The sequence below is a fragment of the Hevea brasiliensis genome, chromosome 2 (assembly GCF_030052815.1).
Source record: "Hevea brasiliensis isolate MT/VB/25A 57/8 chromosome 2, ASM3005281v1, whole genome shotgun sequence".
In the NCBI taxonomy this organism is placed as follows: domain Eukaryota; kingdom Viridiplantae; phylum Streptophyta; class Magnoliopsida; order Malpighiales; family Euphorbiaceae; genus Hevea; species Hevea brasiliensis.
In genome coordinates this window covers 11,064,088-11,082,629 of record NC_079494.1, presented here as the reverse complement: position 1 = coordinate 11,082,629, position 18,542 = coordinate 11,064,088, and the positions used below count along the sequence as shown (strand labels likewise).

The window sequence follows — 18,542 nt, the reverse complement described above, 5'->3', positions numbered from 1 at the left end:
TACATCAAAAACTTAGTATGTAGGACCGACTATTCATTGAAGATAAAAATACATTGAGATTATATCTATTGAGCAAATATGAATTCGATTAAAATTTGCTTTCTCCAGAGTATCTACATGAAAGATACAATTTTTGTTTATATTAAAGCAAGACTTATAATAAGAATAAAAAGTAATAAAATAAAAAATAAAATTTAAAATATGTAAAAAAAAAACAAATTAGTAGGCAGATTTGTTTTCAACATTTTGGTAAAAACATCAAATAAAATTACTATATTTTCAATTTACCGCAAGTGTTTGTCTATGACAAACAACAAAAAATTATCTATATATTTTATAGCTAATTCAACTTGATATTATCTTTAATAATATACATTTAGATAAAATTATTTTTTATTAAAATATTAATTAAATAATTTTTCAATATAATTTTTACAATCATCTGGTTAATATATGAAAGTCAAATAACTAAACTTAATTTAAAAGAAAATTTAATTTCAATATCGGTTTAAAAAAAAAAAAAGAAAAATTCAATATCACAGTTAAATAATTTCGAAACCAATAAATCAAAGCTTATTAACAATAAAAAATCAAATACCAAAAATCAAAACTCGTTTCTGCCGTTATTCCTTTTGAGAGAAAAATACTAATTTTCTAATAATTTATTATTTAAGTCATTAATTTCACTATATTATTTTTATAAACCACATTAAAAACTTGTACACCTAGAGGGCAAAACCTATACTTCAAAGCTAGAATGCGAGCGAAAGTTGGGGCAAAACCTCTACGTCCTGTGATAACTGGAAGCGGTTGGAGGCTTTCACTTTGTGGATGCTTTGTTAAGGCCAGAAACGTTTCGTTCAGAAACCAAGATAGGTCCATTTCTGACATTCTCAATCAAGCATCCAAGCAATTAGAGGAATTTCAAACAGTGATGGACGACAACAGAGTCGTTTTTGAAGGAGACTATAAGCCAACTAGTGAGGCAGCCTCAAAATGATGCATCTTCACTTCCTAGTAGAGATTTTCTGAACCTTGGACTACTAGTAGGAACAGCCCTTCCGTATTAAACACCAGAATTGGTTGTTCCGATTGACTACTTTGTAATCATCCAAATTATACATTTGTATTTATAACTCAACATAATAATCTTTGGCAAGCGTAAGAAGCTTTCTTCATAAATTATCTTCCTAACATGGAAATACCCACACCTGCACCTAAAAACCAGACAATCCAGAAAAGTGCTTATTCATAGCTCTATCCTTCCTGTAATTGTTACTTCCTCTTCCCCTCCTTCCCCTGCCCCTGGGATTTCCGGCATTTCCTCTCCCTTGCATCTCAGAACCATCAGATTGGTCATCCTGCTCTTCATGCGACTCCCTCAGCCTTCCTCCGCCTCCCCTCCTGCCTCTACCTCTGGGATTCCTTGTGTTCCCTCTCCCTTCCATCTCAGGTTCATCAGATTCCCTCTGGTGTTCTTGCTCCTGATACTCGGTCAACTTCTTAACTGCACCTAGAGGAATGTTACCACCCTGTCCAAGACCATAAATTAGTTCTCCCTGCGCTTGACTAACTAGTGAAGCTTCACTGGAATTTGCAACTGCAACTGAACCTGCAACCTTGTAGCTGTAGTTCTTTCCATCCTTGACATAGTATTGCGGCTTTTTTCTAGATCCCCACTTTGTATTAGGAGCAGTTTGAACAGAGATTTCACTTTCAGTCCCTGAAGATTTCCCCAAACTAGAGCTGACTTTGTCACTAAATATTTCATTCTCCTCCAACCCTGACTCAACAACACTTAAACCTAGATCATCAAAGGAGTCATCATATTCATCCTCATACTCGTACTGTGAAATCAGAGCTACAGTCCTTGCTGCATCTTTGTCATCCCTGGCATCAAGAGTATAATGTTCATGCACATCATTAGACTTTCTAACAAACCTGCCAACTGTAGATGAGGATGAAACAGATGTACTGTCAAATTGTCGCTCTCCTGCTACCTCTGTATTGGCAGAGTTAGTTGGCGTTGTTAAGGGGAATGATGTAGATTCAACTAACTTCCCCTTTCCTTTATCCTTGGTCAAAGCAGACTTGGCTGTTGGCATGGTCTGCAGTGATGGATCCAAGCACTTAAGATCTTCATGAAGAGTCCCCTCGAGTATTCTCTGAATCACCTCTTCTGGATCATGGTTATAAACTTCAAGGCAGGCAGCCAAAAACCCCTTACCATAATCAGGAAATAAGTCCCTTATTTGACTAATTTTGGATTCCTTGATGGCTGCATCTTCATCCATTTCAACTTTGTTGCTTGAAACAGGGGTTGGCACAAGTGTTTGCTTCTCAACAGTACTCTTCAGAGAAAACATTGTTATCCCAGATAAATACTGGAGCTGTTCATCATCTATGAATATCCATCCTGGAGGAAACAAATTAAACAGTAAACATAGGTAGCTTCAAAGCACTCAAGTAGTCTGAAAGAATATTCATAAGCACTCAAGTAGTCTGAAAGAATATTCATACTTAAAAAGAATATAATCATCGTAACCAAGCCTAGTATCAAACTAATGGCAGCTACATGGATACATGAAGTGCAAAACTAACTAGGCAGTCATAAAGGACACCAATTAACCCATGCATGCTTGGCAAAAGCCATTGTGCCAAGAAAAGAGACACTATATCTTTCTCAAAAACACAAGTCACCTCGTTTGACGCAAAGACTGACCATACATTTATTTATACTTCTTAGTATATTTGAGCCTTATAACAATTGCACCTCGATTGCCAAAACAAGCATTTAAACATTTCCTTCAACCATGGGGCAATGTCATCTTAAGCAAGAACCATCATTATGAGATGTGCAAGTAGAGCCATTAGTAGTAATAAATTTTGGGTAATCACAAATGAAGTACAGATAAACCCTCTCATTTATGTTGGCCCTAGTTCCGAAGACACTTGACAATTTCATCCCTGAAAATTTCAATATATTTTAATCATAAAAGGATATTTATTTAATTAATTATTTACTTGTCTCCAAAATTATATTAGACAACAAAGTAACAATGACACCATGATGATGTCCATGGCATGCAATATGCATCTGAGTGTACAAAAACTAAACTTCGTTAAGCAGGCCACTCACCAGCATTCTGTAAGCTCTGCAGTTTGCTCATTAGATGGTAATTCTTATCAAGATTCTGAAGAAATGTATTTCTGTTCTGATTCTCTTGGGTGTACAGCAGTAGTCCACTGATCTCCCTAAAGGTTTGAATCAATATATCTGCTCTTATGACAGGGTCGTCCACTTTTGCTGGAAACATCTTTGTTACAGCTGGAATGGGAAGGCAATCTGTGAATACTTCATTACTTAAATAGCAAATATCCAACAATTTCCAACCCAGTTTGCAAATCCTCATGGATAACATCTTCAAACTAACAGCAATATTTGATATCATTTCATCATCTCCTCCTGCCAATATAATTCGGAACCCACGTTGTAAAGATGGAAGCAAAGTATCATGCAATCTTGCAAGCATGACCAACAATTCCTCATTCCCATAACTGCAAAGATGACAGAATTTGGTATGAGATGAAGCCAAGATTTCCACGAATTTGCTAAAAATAAGAAAAAGGGATACATAGTATTGGCCTCATGGTTTCAAATTGCAGTCGGGATTGTGGGTAACGGGAATAGGCCTATAATGGCTGTAACGTAACAACAACGGTCTAGTTCTACGCAAATGCTTTTGAAAAATTGGCAAAGTTCATAAAATGATTAGATATTAGTAGATACAAGCATAAATAAGATAAACAACAATATAATAAGCACAAATACATCAAAATTATCAAATTTAGACATCATTAGCAATTAACAATTTATAGCTAAAATAGTTATGTAGATATGGTAAAAAAAAACTAACCTTACTAGTTACTACCACCAAAATGAGTGTACAGGTTCTTATTGGTCTTGACTTTGATTCTAATTTTTAGAGATTTGATTATTAGCTTGACTATATTAGTAATATTGTGATGGATTGAAGCTAAATAAGAAACCCATATTAAGTGGATCACTGAAATTGGGTTATTGACAGTATAGTAGTTGCTCTGCTGAGGAGAAATTTGAATACACAGAGATAATAATGTAGATATCGATTTGAGTGTGCTCATTCAAATTGCCCATATCCATAATTATTAGAAGTATCTTCAGTTGATGAGCCTCCTTGCATACCACAAGTTCCAACACCTTTACGCTTTGTTTGAGATGTAAAACCACCACCAGCACTATCAGTTACATGAACATTGATATGTGCATTGCATTGCTAAAGATGGATGACGAGCACTGCTTGCACCACCACTTTGTCTTTGACAGGATGGATTCATGCAAACCACCAGTAGCGCCACCATTCACCTATGGTTTCTCCTTCACCTTCACCACCATCATTGCCGTCACTTGAACTTGATAATACAAAAGAATCACCATCACAACATTGTTGTCCTTGATTTTGAGTAGTGGATTGTGATGGAGAAATTCTATCAACATCATCCTCCAACTATGGATTTGATTTACCATCAAGAAGAGGCGATTCCCTTGCCTCCAATCATGGATTTAGCAGATCATTTTCATAAAAAATATAATCCAAATTAATTAGATTGTAACTTTTTCTAACTCTTGCAGGCTTTTTCTTGTTAGATTTTTCACTTTTAACCTCATATTATAGTGAGCAAAGACAACATGTAATTTTTGATACCATAATCTGTTTCTTATCTTTGTGTGTATAAAAGAAAAAGAAAAAAAAAACCCCAGCTTCCCTCACATTTCGATGTTGAAGTTATTTGACTAAACACTTTAATTGCAATTCTTCAAAATTCAGAAGCACTTTCATCATAATTAATCCATCACTCAACTTGAAATTACCAATACCGACATTATATGAAAACAATAGATGTTATACTTATTTTGATCTTGATCGGTGAACTTAATGTTTTTTTTTTGTGCCAAAACGGAACTAAAACTCTCTGTTTTCTCTCAAAACATTAGTGCCTACTATTACTAAACTGAGTTAGACGAGCGAAGATGAGTGAGTGGGTCAAGGCAAAAGTCCATGATGAGTAGGATGGGCTTACTCCGACAAGCACTAACCATTGTTAAAAGGTTAGAACTAACCATTTAGATAGTTAGCCCTTCACCCTTATAAGCCCTTTGAATTCCTTGTTATTTTCAATGTGGGACTACACCTACGCCCAATAAATTTTATTTCTTATTAACATAACAACATTAAATGCATATTAACTATTTTTAATTCTAACTAATTAAGTGCTAACTTCACTTAGCTATGCACTTACTTTGGTTTAATGCGCGACCTTAATTTACTAAATCACTATCTAGCCTCATTATAATATTCTTTAATTCCAACAAGATTTTATCATCATTTACGATATCACATGGACCATTTTAGTATCGAGGATTCAAAAAAATACTCTACAATATATATATATATATATATATATATATATATATATATATATAAAAGCTACCACATTATTTAATATTTTTTAAACAATAAATATATATAGTAACTCGTTAAGACATCAACTTACCAGCTACATGCAAATTATGATATAATTGAAAAATTTCACCTTTCATCAATAATTTTCCAAGACTCTATATAACTTCTAGAATTTTTCTAATTAGCCAATTTTGCTTTTCATTGCGTCAAATATAAAACTATTGTTGACTTTTCATCAACATCCACCAATGTCAAAACTTTGAGTAGAGGCTCTTAGATTTTCATTATTTGTTGGGCTTTCTCCCAAAAATTCTTTCCCTCATCACCCAAGCCAAGAAAATTTTCTTTTTTCCCGCTTCATAAGCAAGTCCATTGGTGGCCTGACCAAACTTACTTGTTATCCACTGCTTAGATTCAAACATTTTCGTAAAACCGACCTACATCGGACATGAGACTCCAATGAAATGAAATTTGTGGTAAATCTTGTTATGCCAAGGCGAATAATATATCTATTGTCCATAAATTTTTTTATATGATTGACCACCCAATTATGATTATAAATTGAAGTGTGGAAGTGTTTGGGAGATGTGGGAGTGGCATGGTTAACTAAATTATTTAATAAGATTCTAAACTCAAAGAAAATGCCTAATGAATAGAGGAGTTGTTTAGTACTTATTTTTAAAAATAAGGAAGATACATAGAGTTACTCAAACTATAGGAGAATTAAACTCATGAGTACTATGAAGTTGTGGGAGAGAGTTTTGGAACATCGACTACGTCATAACACTTCTATCTCTCCCAATCAATTTGGCTTCATGCCCAGTCGTTCAACTAGGGAAGCGATTTTTCTCATTAGAAGCTTGATGGAGAAATATAGAGATGGGAAGAAAGATCTATATATGATTTTTATCGATTTGGAGAAGACTTATGATAGTATTCCAAGAGATGTCTTATGGAGAGTGTTAGAACAAAAGAGGGTATCTACTAAGTACATACAAGTGTTGAAAGATATGTTTGAAGGAGCAACTACTATTGTGCGCACAGTGGAAGGGGACACAAGAGATTTTCCTATCTCAATCGGATTACACCAAGATTCAGCTATAAGCCCTTACCTTTTTACATTAGTTCTAGATGACTTGACGAAACATATACAAGAGAGTATCCCTTGGTGCATGATGTTTGTGGATGATATAGCTCTGATAGATGAGACGAGAGAAGAAGTCAATAGAAAGCTAGAGCTTTGGAGAGCTTTGGAGAAGTACTCTAGAGTCAAAGGGCTTTAAGTTAAGTAGAACGAAGAAAGAACACATGCATTGCAAGTTCACTGAAGGCCGAACTGGTGATATGGAAGGAGTTAGTTTGGATGGAGTGGTATTGCCCCAAAGTAATCACTTCAAATATCTCGGCTCAATCCTTCAAGTAGATGGGGGATGTGAGGAGGATGTTAGTCATAGGATTAAAGCCAAATGGTTGAAGTCGAGACGTGCCACGGGAGTTTTATGTGATCGCAAGATTCCCAATAAGTTGAAAGAAAAATTTTACCATACAGCCATAAGACCGGCTATGTTATATGATAGTGAGTGTTGGACAATAAAGAAGCCGTACGTGTCTAAGATGAAAGTTGCGGGGATAAGAATATTAAGGTGGATGAGTGACCATACTAGACTAGATAAAGTCCGTAATGAGAGTATTAAAGAAAAGGTAGAAGTGGTGCCAATTGAGGATAAGTTGAGAGAAGGGAGATTGAGGTGATTTGGTCATGCGAAGCGTAGACATACGGAAGCTCCAGTTAGACAAGTAGAGCACATTGGGTTAAAGGATAGAAAGAAAAGAAGGGGTAGACCTAAATAGACTTGGAGGAAAGTAGTACAAAATGACTTAGAAGTATTACACATTTCCGAGGATTTAACCCAAAATCATTTAGAGTGGAGAAAGGGAATCCATATAGCCAACCCTAAATAAATTTTTGGGATAAAGACTTAGTTAAGTTAAGTTATAATTAATTACCCAATTATGATTGTAAATAAATTGCATGATAACTCTGACTTAGGCAATAACTTTTTTTATGCTCCTCTTTTCAAAATCTTCTAAAACAAGGTCAATGTAATGTGCACTACAAGTCATCCAATACAAGTTAGGAAATTTATTCTCACTAACTTTGATGGCAGCCTCATTATTCGTCATTATTTGCACAACCTATCCTATATCAATTTCTTCAACTACCTCTTTCATAATTTTAAAATAATAATTTTCATCTTCGTGTTCCATATTTGATGCATCTATGGATTTGTAGAACACCGTGTCACGATTTGAATATGCTAAAAAATTGATTATACTTATTCGAGTAAGCCAACTCCATCATGATAGATGGTATATTAGTGAAGTGTAACTTCAATCAAGTTATTCCTCTAGTTATTTTTCTTCTATAAAAATTGCAAGTTATTTCTCCTTTTTTCACTATCAGGTGGCCAACTTCCATCCAATATTATCACTTAGTTTATCAGTAAAAAGACCTCCAAGCATTTTTAAATTCTAGGTGTCACTCTCATTATTCAACAAATTAGATATTGTCAATTGGAATTAATTTAGCTTCAGAAGTCACTTGTATCATATTAACAATACAAAGTCCCAACTCACACCAAATTTAAACATATGAAATAAAATTAATTAATAAATTAAAATTTAATTTTTAATTTTTTTTAAATTACAAAGCATATTTTTTTCCTTTTGACACTTACATATCCATTAAATATTAAGTATAATAACTAAGATAAGTATTTAATTTAAACTTAAATTTTAAACTCTATTAATTTTATGATTTTTTTTAAATAAATCATAATATTTTTTCCTTAAATTTTATTTTTCCCAAGTCCAAATTTATACTTAGCATTAGCAAATATTAATGAAGCCTAAATGATATTTTTTGTTATTTTACAATTAATAATGTATTTTAATAAAATTAATTCTAAAAAATAGTTTAAAATTAAAAAAAAAAAACCTATAGAAACGTATAAATCAAGCAAACTGATCCTTCAAACTATAAATTTAACAACAAATCTAAGATCAACAATAATTCTTTTCAACAATATGCAAAAAAAAAAAGCACATAATGAAAAGATACAGCAACAAATAGCAAATAACTCACCAAAAGTAGCTTTGGAGAATATATAACTTTAATGATGATCTTAGCTTAGAAAACAATATGAAAGAGATTTGTAAAAGAAAGAGGAAATCTAAATGAAAATTTAAAAAAATATAAAAGAAACAGCAGTTGTGGAAGAGAAAACCACTTAGACACTGAGAAGAGAAAATATTGTTTCCACGTGATTTATAGTATGTACATAATTGAACTAACAGCCATTACCATTACTTAGTGATAAATAACCGCCGTTATCAGTGGTGACAGGTGTTGTACATACAATTCAGGATTTGCCTATAAATAACAAGGTAACATGTAATGAAGCGTTTAAAGACTTGTAAATAATGTAATGGCCATTATTTAAAACCATGATTTAGAATCCTTTAATTTATATAATTGGAAAAGCAAGAAATTGTTTTTGATGATCAGAAAAAACGCTTTTGTCATGCGGACTTGTTAGTGTTTCCTTCCTCTGGGTTTCCTTTTGCAATTTTGCTGATATAATGGCCTTATTGAGTCAAACATAAATGAGCTAGACCATTGTCTTTGGAATTTTGGATTGGAGCTATACTGTTGCCATTAGACCCGTACTAGACCAATCATGGTTTCAAATAATGGCCATTACATTACGTAACGGCTATTATTTATAGGTTTTTGAAGGCTCTGTTACGCATTATCCCATTATTTATAGGCAAATCCTGAGTTGCATGTGTAACACCTATTATCACCAATACATAACGGCAACAGCCGTTATGTATTGTTAAGTAATGGTAGCATCTGTTCAATTATGTATTTGCTGCAAATCAAATGGAAATAGTATCTTGTCTCTTTGTAGTGTCTGTGTTTTTCCTCTTCCATAGCTGCTATTTCTTTCATATTCTCTCAAATTTTCACTTAAATTTCCCATTTCTTCCACAATCCCTCCCATATTGTTTTCTAACCCAAGTTTATCATTAAAGTTCACATTAACTTAGTTATTACAGCTAATCTTTAATGGATATGTAAGAGTAAAAAGGAAAAAATATATGCTGTAATTAGAAAAGGTTTCAAAGATAAAATAACAAGAATAAGAATAATAATAATAATAATAATTTTTAATTTATTAATTAATTTCATATGTTCAAATTTGACACGAGTTAGTACTTTGCATTGTTAATATGATACAAGTGACTAATGAAACTAATTTTATTCAAATTGACTATATCTAATTTGTTGAAAAGTGAAATTGACACCTAGAATTTAAAAATGCCTTGAGGAGGTAAACTAAGCGATGATATTGGATGGCAGTCAGTCACCCTAACAGGAAAAAAAAAAAGAAAAATAACTTGTAATTTTTGTAGAAGAAAAATAATTGAAGGAATAACTTGATTGAAGTTACACTTTACTAATATACTAGGCCCAGTTGCTAGTTGTCGAAAAGTGCCATTATAAGTGAGAAAAGGCCTTGTGCCTGATAATATACCATCCATCGTGTGTGATGGATTGAGTTAGCCAACTTGAATGAGCATAATCAATTTTTTAGTGTATTCAAATTGTGACAAAATGTTCCACAAGTCCGTAGATGCATCAAATATAAAACACAAAGATGAAAATTATTATTTCACAATTATGAAAGAGAGTTGAAGAAATTGGTCCGAACAAGGTTGTGCAAGTTGTGATAGATAATGATGCTGCCATCAAAACTAGTGGAAAGAAATTAATGGAGAAATTTCTTAACTTGTATTAGACAGTTTGTAGTGCACATTTCATTGACGTTATTTAAGAAGATTTTATGAAGAAAAAGAGCATAAAAAAAGTTATTTACCAAGCCAAATTTATCACGAAATTTATTTACAATCATAATTAGGTGATCAATTATACAAAGAAATTTACGAACAAAGATATCATTCGCCCTAATATAACAAGATTTGACACAAGTTTCATTGCATTGGAGTCATTTGTCCAATGTATGTCGAGATCGCAAAATATGTTTGTATTTAAGTAGTCAATAACAAATTTGGTCAGGCTACCGGTGGACCTGCTTATGAAGAAAAAAAAATTGTTATTGACTTGGGTAATGGGAAAGGAATTTTTGGGCAAAATCACAACAAATAATGAAACTCCAAAAGCCTTTGCTTAAACTTTTGAGATTGGTGGACGCTGATGAAAAGCCAATAATGAGTTTCATATTTGAGGCAATGAAAAGGGTAAAGTTGGAAATTTAGAAAAATTTCATAAGCTATATAGATAATTGGAAAATCATTGATGAGAGGTAGAATTTTCAATTATACCATGATTTGCTTGTAGCCGGTGTGTGATGCCTTAATGAATTACAATATATATTCATTGCTTAAAATATATTAAATTATGTTCTAGCTATATACGGTATTTTTTGAGTCCACAATACCAATATGGTTCACATGATATTGAAAATGATGATGAAACCATGTTGAGATTGAAGAATATTATAGTGAGACTAGAGAGGGATTGAATGAATCAAGGTCACATGTTAAACCAAGTAAATGCATAACTAAGTAAAGTTAGCACTTAATTAATTACAGTTAAAAATAGAGTTAATATGCATTTGGTATTATGTTAATAAGAAATAAAATTTATTAGATGTAGGCACTAATGTTTCGATATAAAATGGAGAGCTTTGGTACCGCTTTAGCACAAAAAGCCATTAAGTTTACCAATCTAGGTAAAACTAATAACATTTAGGATTTTCATATAATATTGATATTAGTAATTTCAAGCCAATATAAAAGTATGTTATTTAATGAACTATTATGCAGCTGAGTAGTGGATTAATAACAGAGAAAGTACTCCTAAACTTCAAAGAATTGCAATTAAAGTGTTGAGCCAAACAATTTCAGTATGTAATTGGGAGAGAAACTGGAACACTTTTTCTCTTATACACACAAAGACAAGAAACATAATACGGTATCAAAAATTGCATACATTTATCTTTGTTTAGTATAATATAAAACTAAAAATGAGAAATCTAACAAGGAAAGCCCAACAAGAGTTAGAAAGGGGCTACAATGCAATTAACTTGGATTATATTTTTTAGTAAGATATACATTAAATCCTTGATTAATAAAAGAGAATCTCCTCCTTTTGATGATGAATCAAATCCATGGTCGGAGAATGATGATTTTGGTAGAAATGTTCCATCACAATCCACTGCTCAAAATCAAGGATAACAAGGTGGTGGTGGTGATGATGACGGTAATTCTTTTGTATTATTAAATTTGAGTGATAGCAATGATGATAGTAATAGTAGTGAAGATGGAGGAGAAACCACAGGTGGACATGGTGCTACTAGTAGTTCACATGAAGATCCAGTTGTTCCACATTGGTTTAGAATAAAATATTTAAGCTAAATGTAAGACTTGGGCAAATCTCTTCCCTTTGAGCTAGTTTTTAGGGTGGAGTTAGGCCTGTTTCATTTTCTCTACATGGTATCAGAACTTACCATGCTTTAATGTTGGACTACCCACAGATGTATTTGCTTGCAAATTTCACACTCCAGATATTCATGAATGGGCGTAAGATGGTATGTTAACCCATATTGATTTAGGATAAAGTATTAGAACTAAAATAAAATTTGGGCAAACCTTTTCTCTTTGAGCTAGTTTTTAGGGTGGACTTAAAACTGATCCATTTTCTCTAGAGTGTTGGAAAGCCGAAATTAAATCCCTACATTATAGGGATTATTATTTTTTTTTATTTTCCTCTTTTGTATATCTTGTTTATTATTTCTATTAGTTTTCTATTGATTTAGGTTTCCTTATATGATTATGATTCTTGTGTATAAATAGTAGAATGTACAGAGTATTTTAACAGTGAGAAATATATTAGAAAATACTCTCCAAAACCTCTGATTTCATCAAATCTATCTAGTCAAAGACAAAGCGATAGCCCTAGCAATGCTTGTGACTCATCTCCAGCAATGTGATGCATATATCAACAATTGCGTGGCTCTCATTATGGTGGTGGTGGTGGTGGTGTTGGTTATACATCCCAAACAAAAGGTAAAGGTGTTCCATATGAGGACAAGTGTTCTATTGATTTAACTAATTATGGATATGGTTATGGAACTCATGGTATGCATGGAGGCTCATCAACTAAATATATTTATTCTAGAAACTATGTATACAGGCAATCTAATTGGGCACATTCAAATCCATGTCCATATAATTACCTTTCTATATATTCAAATTTCCCAATCATCAGAGTCAACAGAGCAACCAACATACTCTCAAATAACCCAATTTCAGTGATCCACTTGATAAGAGTTACTCATTCAACTTCAATCCATCACAATATTACTAATATAGTCAAATTAATGATCAAAACTCCTAAGAGTCAAGATCAAAGTCAAGACCAAGAACCTCTAAGACACTCATTTTGGTGATAGTAACTAGTAAGGTTGGTTTTCTTACTATATCTACATAACTATTTTAGCTATAAATTGCTTCATACTAATCATGTCTAAAAATGATAGATTAAATGTCTTTATTTTATGTATTTGTGTTTATTATATAATTTTGTATTTTAATTTTGCTTGTATGTACCAATATCTAGTCATTTTATGAACTTTGTAAATTTTTTGAAAAATTTTACATAGCTCCATGCCATTAACATTGCATTACAGCCGTTACAGGCTTGTTTCCGTTACCTGCGACCATGATTTGAAATCACGTTCCAAATGTAAATAGCTACCTCATTTCTATAGGGCATGAAAAGAACACAGCTGCTGGTTTGTATGCATTAATAAAAGCATCGATGGAAACAAGTGCATCATTTATGAAATCCATCACCTACAAAGAGAACAGAATAGGTCTTGAATCACAACAATGGATCTGACTAAAAACACAAAGAAATATAAATATATTTGAATATATTTTGCATCCAAAACTACAATCTAGAAGATAGCAGCAACTTATTTCATGGTAAATCTTTCAAGAAGTAGATTAAACAACTTCTGTCTACCATGTTTATTAGTATACCAATTTTATTAACTCATTCATCAAGTATAAAAGAAAAAAAAAAGGAGAGAGAGAGAGAGAGAGAGAGAGAGTGAGAGTGAGAGCAATAATTAAGCAGGGTAAACAAAAAAAATGTACGTGTCATAAATTTACCAAAACAAAAGAAAACTTACCTCTAACAAGTCATAATGAAGAGAACTAGATCCAAGGTCTTCATGGCTTGCAGAGGAAAATAAAGCCTATTTATGATGTCACATGGAAAATTTTATCATGAGTTGCATATAATGGTATGTATATCTATAGGTCATAATTCCAATGTTATTTTATTCCACAAAACAAGAAAGTCATGGTCAACCCAACAAAATTTTCCTTCAACCTATTACTCATGAACATGAGTTCAAAGCTTTCAGTTTCCAAATTATCTTCTTCTTGCCACAACTAATAGCGTATAACCAGCTTTGCTTTAAGTAAATAAAGAGAGAAAAGTGATACAAGTTATAAAATAGGAGGCTATTGTTAAAAATGAAAAGTTCATCACTTTGAAGAAAGCATAGCAAAAGGTTATTTGAAATAAGAAATACACTGAAAAGGGTCGATTCAGTAGGTAAACTTCATGCGTAGACTATTGCATGCCTGTTACAAATGAAATATCCATTATCTAGCATACAAATATTAAAAATCTTGCAACACTGAAAAAAAAAATTGATGAGGTGCTCCAGAGAAATAAGCAAAGGTAACATATTAAAAATTATATAGATATGTTCCAGTTTAAACAAAAGCTGGAACCTGGAAGCACACTAAAGTCAATTAGGGCCCTAAGAAACCAATTTAATTGATGAATATATACAAGATATGCTCAAAGTATGTATCTACAAAATTCTTTTGATGTATAAAAGGTGGAAATATTCCCTTAGCAACATCAACAAATAACTATATCAACTGAATACATGATTCATGAGGTAGAAAATAATGTAACTGAAAAAAGTTACCTCCAAAGATGAGATGCAACGTTGAAACATTGTGTGAACGATCCCCAAAAACTGTGACATGGCCGCAGTTAAATTATCATAGATCCCAGTCTGGGCTTGCAAAGCATTCTTAACCTGGGGGAAAAATCATGAAAGAGAGAGATCATATAAATTCAATTTAAGGCTCAAAAGAACATCTTCATGTGATCATGAACACACATAATATGAGATGCCCACTACATCCAACTTCTGAAATTTCAACTTTCACCAGTACCCATCAAAGGAGGCACTTTAATTATAATTTGAACAAACATTATTTCATAAAAATTTCATGACACTCAACAGGATAAGGCAGATTATGAAGCAAAAATTCAAGTTCTTCTATCACATCTAAGGGGCAGCAAGACATTTTCATCTCATTGACAATTTTTTCTTTTTCTGCTCAAGTGATGATGTGACATATGCTTGCTGAGGGAAATTGGTCCATTTTTATCACTGGAATCTTCAGGTACTCAAGTTATTAACAAGTCAAAATCTTGAAATTAGTTGTTGCAAGTCAACTGCCAACCTGATGTGCGCAAAAAGAAATGCATCCTTTATGTTCCCCGTTAAGAAGCTAATGATATTATATTTATCACAATTGGAGAAATAATAGTAAATTCTGAAGTTCTCTTTCGTCAAAGGCTACAGTTATAAACCAATTAGAAAATCAAGGGCCTCTAATTTGGTGAAGGTAAACAAAATGAGACAACAAATTTTAAGCATCAAAAATTAGTTATAGCTCGAGTTAAGAATCAGTAATGGTATAATGAACAGAATAAAACATAAAGTGATGATAGTAGAGACAACATGCACACCAGAACTTGAATCAATTCTTCATTTTCATGGCCATAAATGGCACATATATCCAACAACTTCGGCAGGTCAAGCAACTTTTTTTCCTGCAAAAGGACTACATGTAGAATTAGTAAATAAAATGCACAAGGAAAGATACAGTAAGAGAGTTGAATCCTAAGCTAATAAATGTCTGAACCTAAACCTGTTTAATCCTAGAAGGCCTATGATACATTAGCTTCCAATTTTACACTTACTGATTCAGACTCCTCTACAGTATCTTTTTAAATTTTTTTATTTCTTTTTTGCAAATAGGTGGAAATAGTATATTGAACAAAGACATTATAATGGTGTCAGCTGAACCTCTTTTCCCATTCCAGAATAAATTCCTTCATTTCTAAGGAAACCATGTATGATGAAGTAAGACGACCCACCTGCATGATCTCTTGAACTAAGAGTATCAGCAGCCCGAGCGCCTGGATCCCTGTTGGAAGATCTGCAACAACACAGCATCAAAATGAAGTCATTTTAAAAAATGAAAATGAAGAGACATAAAATACTAACATAGAGCGTGGCAACCTACATGCGATACAATACCATGAAAACACGGCGACTTAAATCACGTTCTCCGACAACGACGCCTGCGACAATGCCCTTAACTCCATGATGTGGGAAATCATACCATCTACTTCTATGTTTCAGGAAGCTATCCAGAAACTCATGCAAGGAATTGTCACTGGCCACTAAGAAAATGGGGACAAGTGTAAAACAGTGATTATTCCAAAAACATTTTTAAAAAAATCCACCAAACACTAGAAATAATAACAATAACAATAGCAACAAAGAAATAATGGTAATAAAATTAAAAACAATAATTGACACGGTGCGAAATTCAAGGAGCCAAAAGTCCAAAGGCCGAGTCCCACCACCAAAAGCTACACAACCAGACCGTGTAGCACAACCATGCCACACGGCCGGGCCATGTGACCTGCAGGAAGCTGCGTTCCAAGTCCTTTTTTCTTCCTATTTTGACTAGGAATTCTAATTTTAGTTGTATTCTTTATTCCTAATTAGTTTTATTTGTATTTTCTAGTTTATTTAGGACTTCAAAACTTTATTTCTATTTAGTTTAGATCTTTTAAATATTTTCCAACTTAGATTAGGATTTAAAACTCTATAAATTAGATTAGGATTTAAAACTTTAAAAATAGCCATATACTCTTATAATTTTCGGACTTTATTAAACTGATAATTTTCTCTTCAATAAAGCTGTGTTTGCTTTATTTTATATTTGGGATTCTAGATTGAATCTTGTTAATTTTGGGGGGTTTGGATTAAACCTTGTTTATCTTTAGGATTTGTCCGATCCTCATTCCACGCCAATAACCTTTATAGTTTTAGTTAAAACAGATAGCTAACATCATTAAGCAACTATTAGTCTATGACCAGACTATCTCATGGTGTTTCCATACTTGGCAAATAATGCTATGTTGTCCTTATTTTGAATCCGCCAAACCAACAATTTCCAATATAAAAACACTAGTATTAACGATCGGCCGCATTGCAGAGCGATCTTAAGCATTTCATTACAAGCAAAACTATTAGCAGAAACCTTGTTAAAGTCCACCAAAATTTGAAAACTACCGATTGTAGCAACAATAATTAAAACTTAGAAAAAAGGAAAAAATAGCTATCTAACCAAAACAAGAGCAAAAAATCCGAACATGATGAACTAAAATAAACATAGCGAAATATAGCAGTCCAAGTGAAAGAGTACCTTCCCTCCAGAACTCTCTAGGACTCAACTTGAGCAACCGAGACAACTCCCTATTCAAAAGATCCACAACTCTCTGAGACTCCACTGGATCCAATCCTCCTTCCTTGGCGCCGAGCCCAGCCGCCACCGCCTCATCCTGCGGCAAGTAGTTTATGAAATTGCCAACATCCTGACGTCCCGCTGCCGTTCCGCTGGACACCCAATCTTCGTTATCTCCCACCCGGACCTTACTGGATGACGCTGCGCCACTGTTAGCAGTCGATGCTGGGTCGGCGGCATCAGATTGCTTTGAAAGCGATTGTCTAAGAGAATTTAAGAGCGTAGGATCGGGACTGGAATTAGAATTAGGATTTTGATTTCTCGGAATGAATTTCTTATGGTTTTTTGGGAAATTTCTGGGGTTGGAGCCGCTCCACTCTTCTTGTTGTGACTTCTTGTTGTGGTGAAAGTAACGCTGCGACATGTTTATCTCGTGTGGTTTCTGTTTTCGAATTCACAGAGTGAGAGTGAAAGTGAGATAGCGGAGGGGACGAAGGTTTCGCTTCCTGATGACTGCTAATGGAGAGGGTTGAATTGAAATTATGGAGCAATCACAGGCCTAATGTTTTCCCCAATTGCAGCGGCCGAAACCTAAAAAAATAATTTAGAGAATTTAAATTTTATCCACTGTTATAATAATTATCAAAAGCAAAAAAAAAAAAAATAATTTATAGCTGACATATTTTATTGTAGTTAATAAAATTAAATCTAAAATTGTGAGGTGTAGATATAATTGTTCCCCAATATTAAATAAGGTTGGATATATAACCTAAAATTATAATGTATGAATATAATAATTAATTAGTAAAAATATTTGTTTTTCCTTAAATGATAATAAAAAATTATAAAAAAATATGTATAAAATTAATTATTAGTTTAATTTTAATTAGGTTAGATTTTTAATGAAAAATTATAATTAATTAAAATAAAAAAATAAATTTAATTTTTTGATTTGGCTTGGGACCCGTGAATTGTGCACACTTTATTAATTATAAACAAAATTTATCATATCATATAATTTAATTATTAATTTGATCAATATAATATTTATTTATAAAATTTTGCTATAATGGTAAAAAATATAATAAATAATTTTTTATTCAAAATAATTATGTCCATTCAATTTTATTTTTCCAACAGAATAATTCATCAACTAAAAATTATTGTTAATTATAGATTAAATAATTAGAATAATTTTAGTTATATTTTCAATTTAAAATAATCACATCTTTTATGTTTTATTCAGTTAACAAAATATTTATATATCCAAACTTATTATAGTTTACTATTAATTATAAGTTAAATGAA

The 18,542-nt window shown here is 32.6% G+C and overlaps 1 protein-coding gene across 5 annotated transcripts; it reads right to left on the bottom strand.

Annotated features, from left to right (window-relative positions):
• Positions 1 to 1,044: 1,044 nt before the first annotated feature.
• LOC110648718 (uncharacterized) lies at positions 1,045 to 17,846 on the bottom strand. Of its 5 annotated transcripts, none has more exons than XM_021803048.2 (9): positions 17,196 to 17,846; positions 16,002 to 16,161; positions 15,782 to 15,914; positions 15,442 to 15,525; positions 14,606 to 14,719; positions 13,790 to 13,855; positions 13,351 to 13,448; positions 3,140 to 3,558; positions 1,045 to 2,416 (listed from the first exon to the last, which is right to left on the bottom strand). In XM_021803048.2, the coding sequence occupies exons 1-9, from the start codon at positions 17,656 to 17,658 to the stop codon at positions 1,218 to 1,220; spliced, it is 2,736 nt and encodes a 911-aa protein (XP_021658740.2). In that variant the 5' UTR covers positions 17,659 to 17,846; the 3' UTR covers positions 1,045 to 1,217. The 5 variants fall into 5 exon arrangements, with proteins under 5 accessions (XP_021658740.2, XP_021658741.2, XP_057990072.1 ...); XM_021803049.2 differs by having other exon boundaries at positions 15,442 to 15,536; positions 15,853 to 15,914; positions 17,196 to 17,845; XM_058134089.1 differs by lacking the exon at positions 17,196 to 17,846 and having other exon boundaries at positions 16,016 to 16,156.
• Between the last annotated feature and the right edge of the window lie 696 nt (positions 17,847 to 18,542).

What these genes read in the sequence shown, in the direction of transcription:
- LOC110648718 (XM_021803048.2), bottom strand. Translation starts at nt 17,658, where the DNA reads ATGTCGCAGCGTTACTTTCACCACAACAAGAAGTCACAACAAGAAGAG. An exon ending in TTCATGGTATTGTATCGCAT is followed by an intron (nt 15,915 to 16,001) that starts GTAGGTTGCCAC and finishes GTGTTGTTGCAG; the next exon opens with ATCTTCCAACAGGGATCCAG. An exon ending in TTCATTATGACTTGTTAGAG is followed by an intron (nt 13,449 to 13,789) that starts GTAAGTTTTCTT and finishes TTCTCTTTGTAG; the next exon opens with GTGATGGATTTCATAAATGA.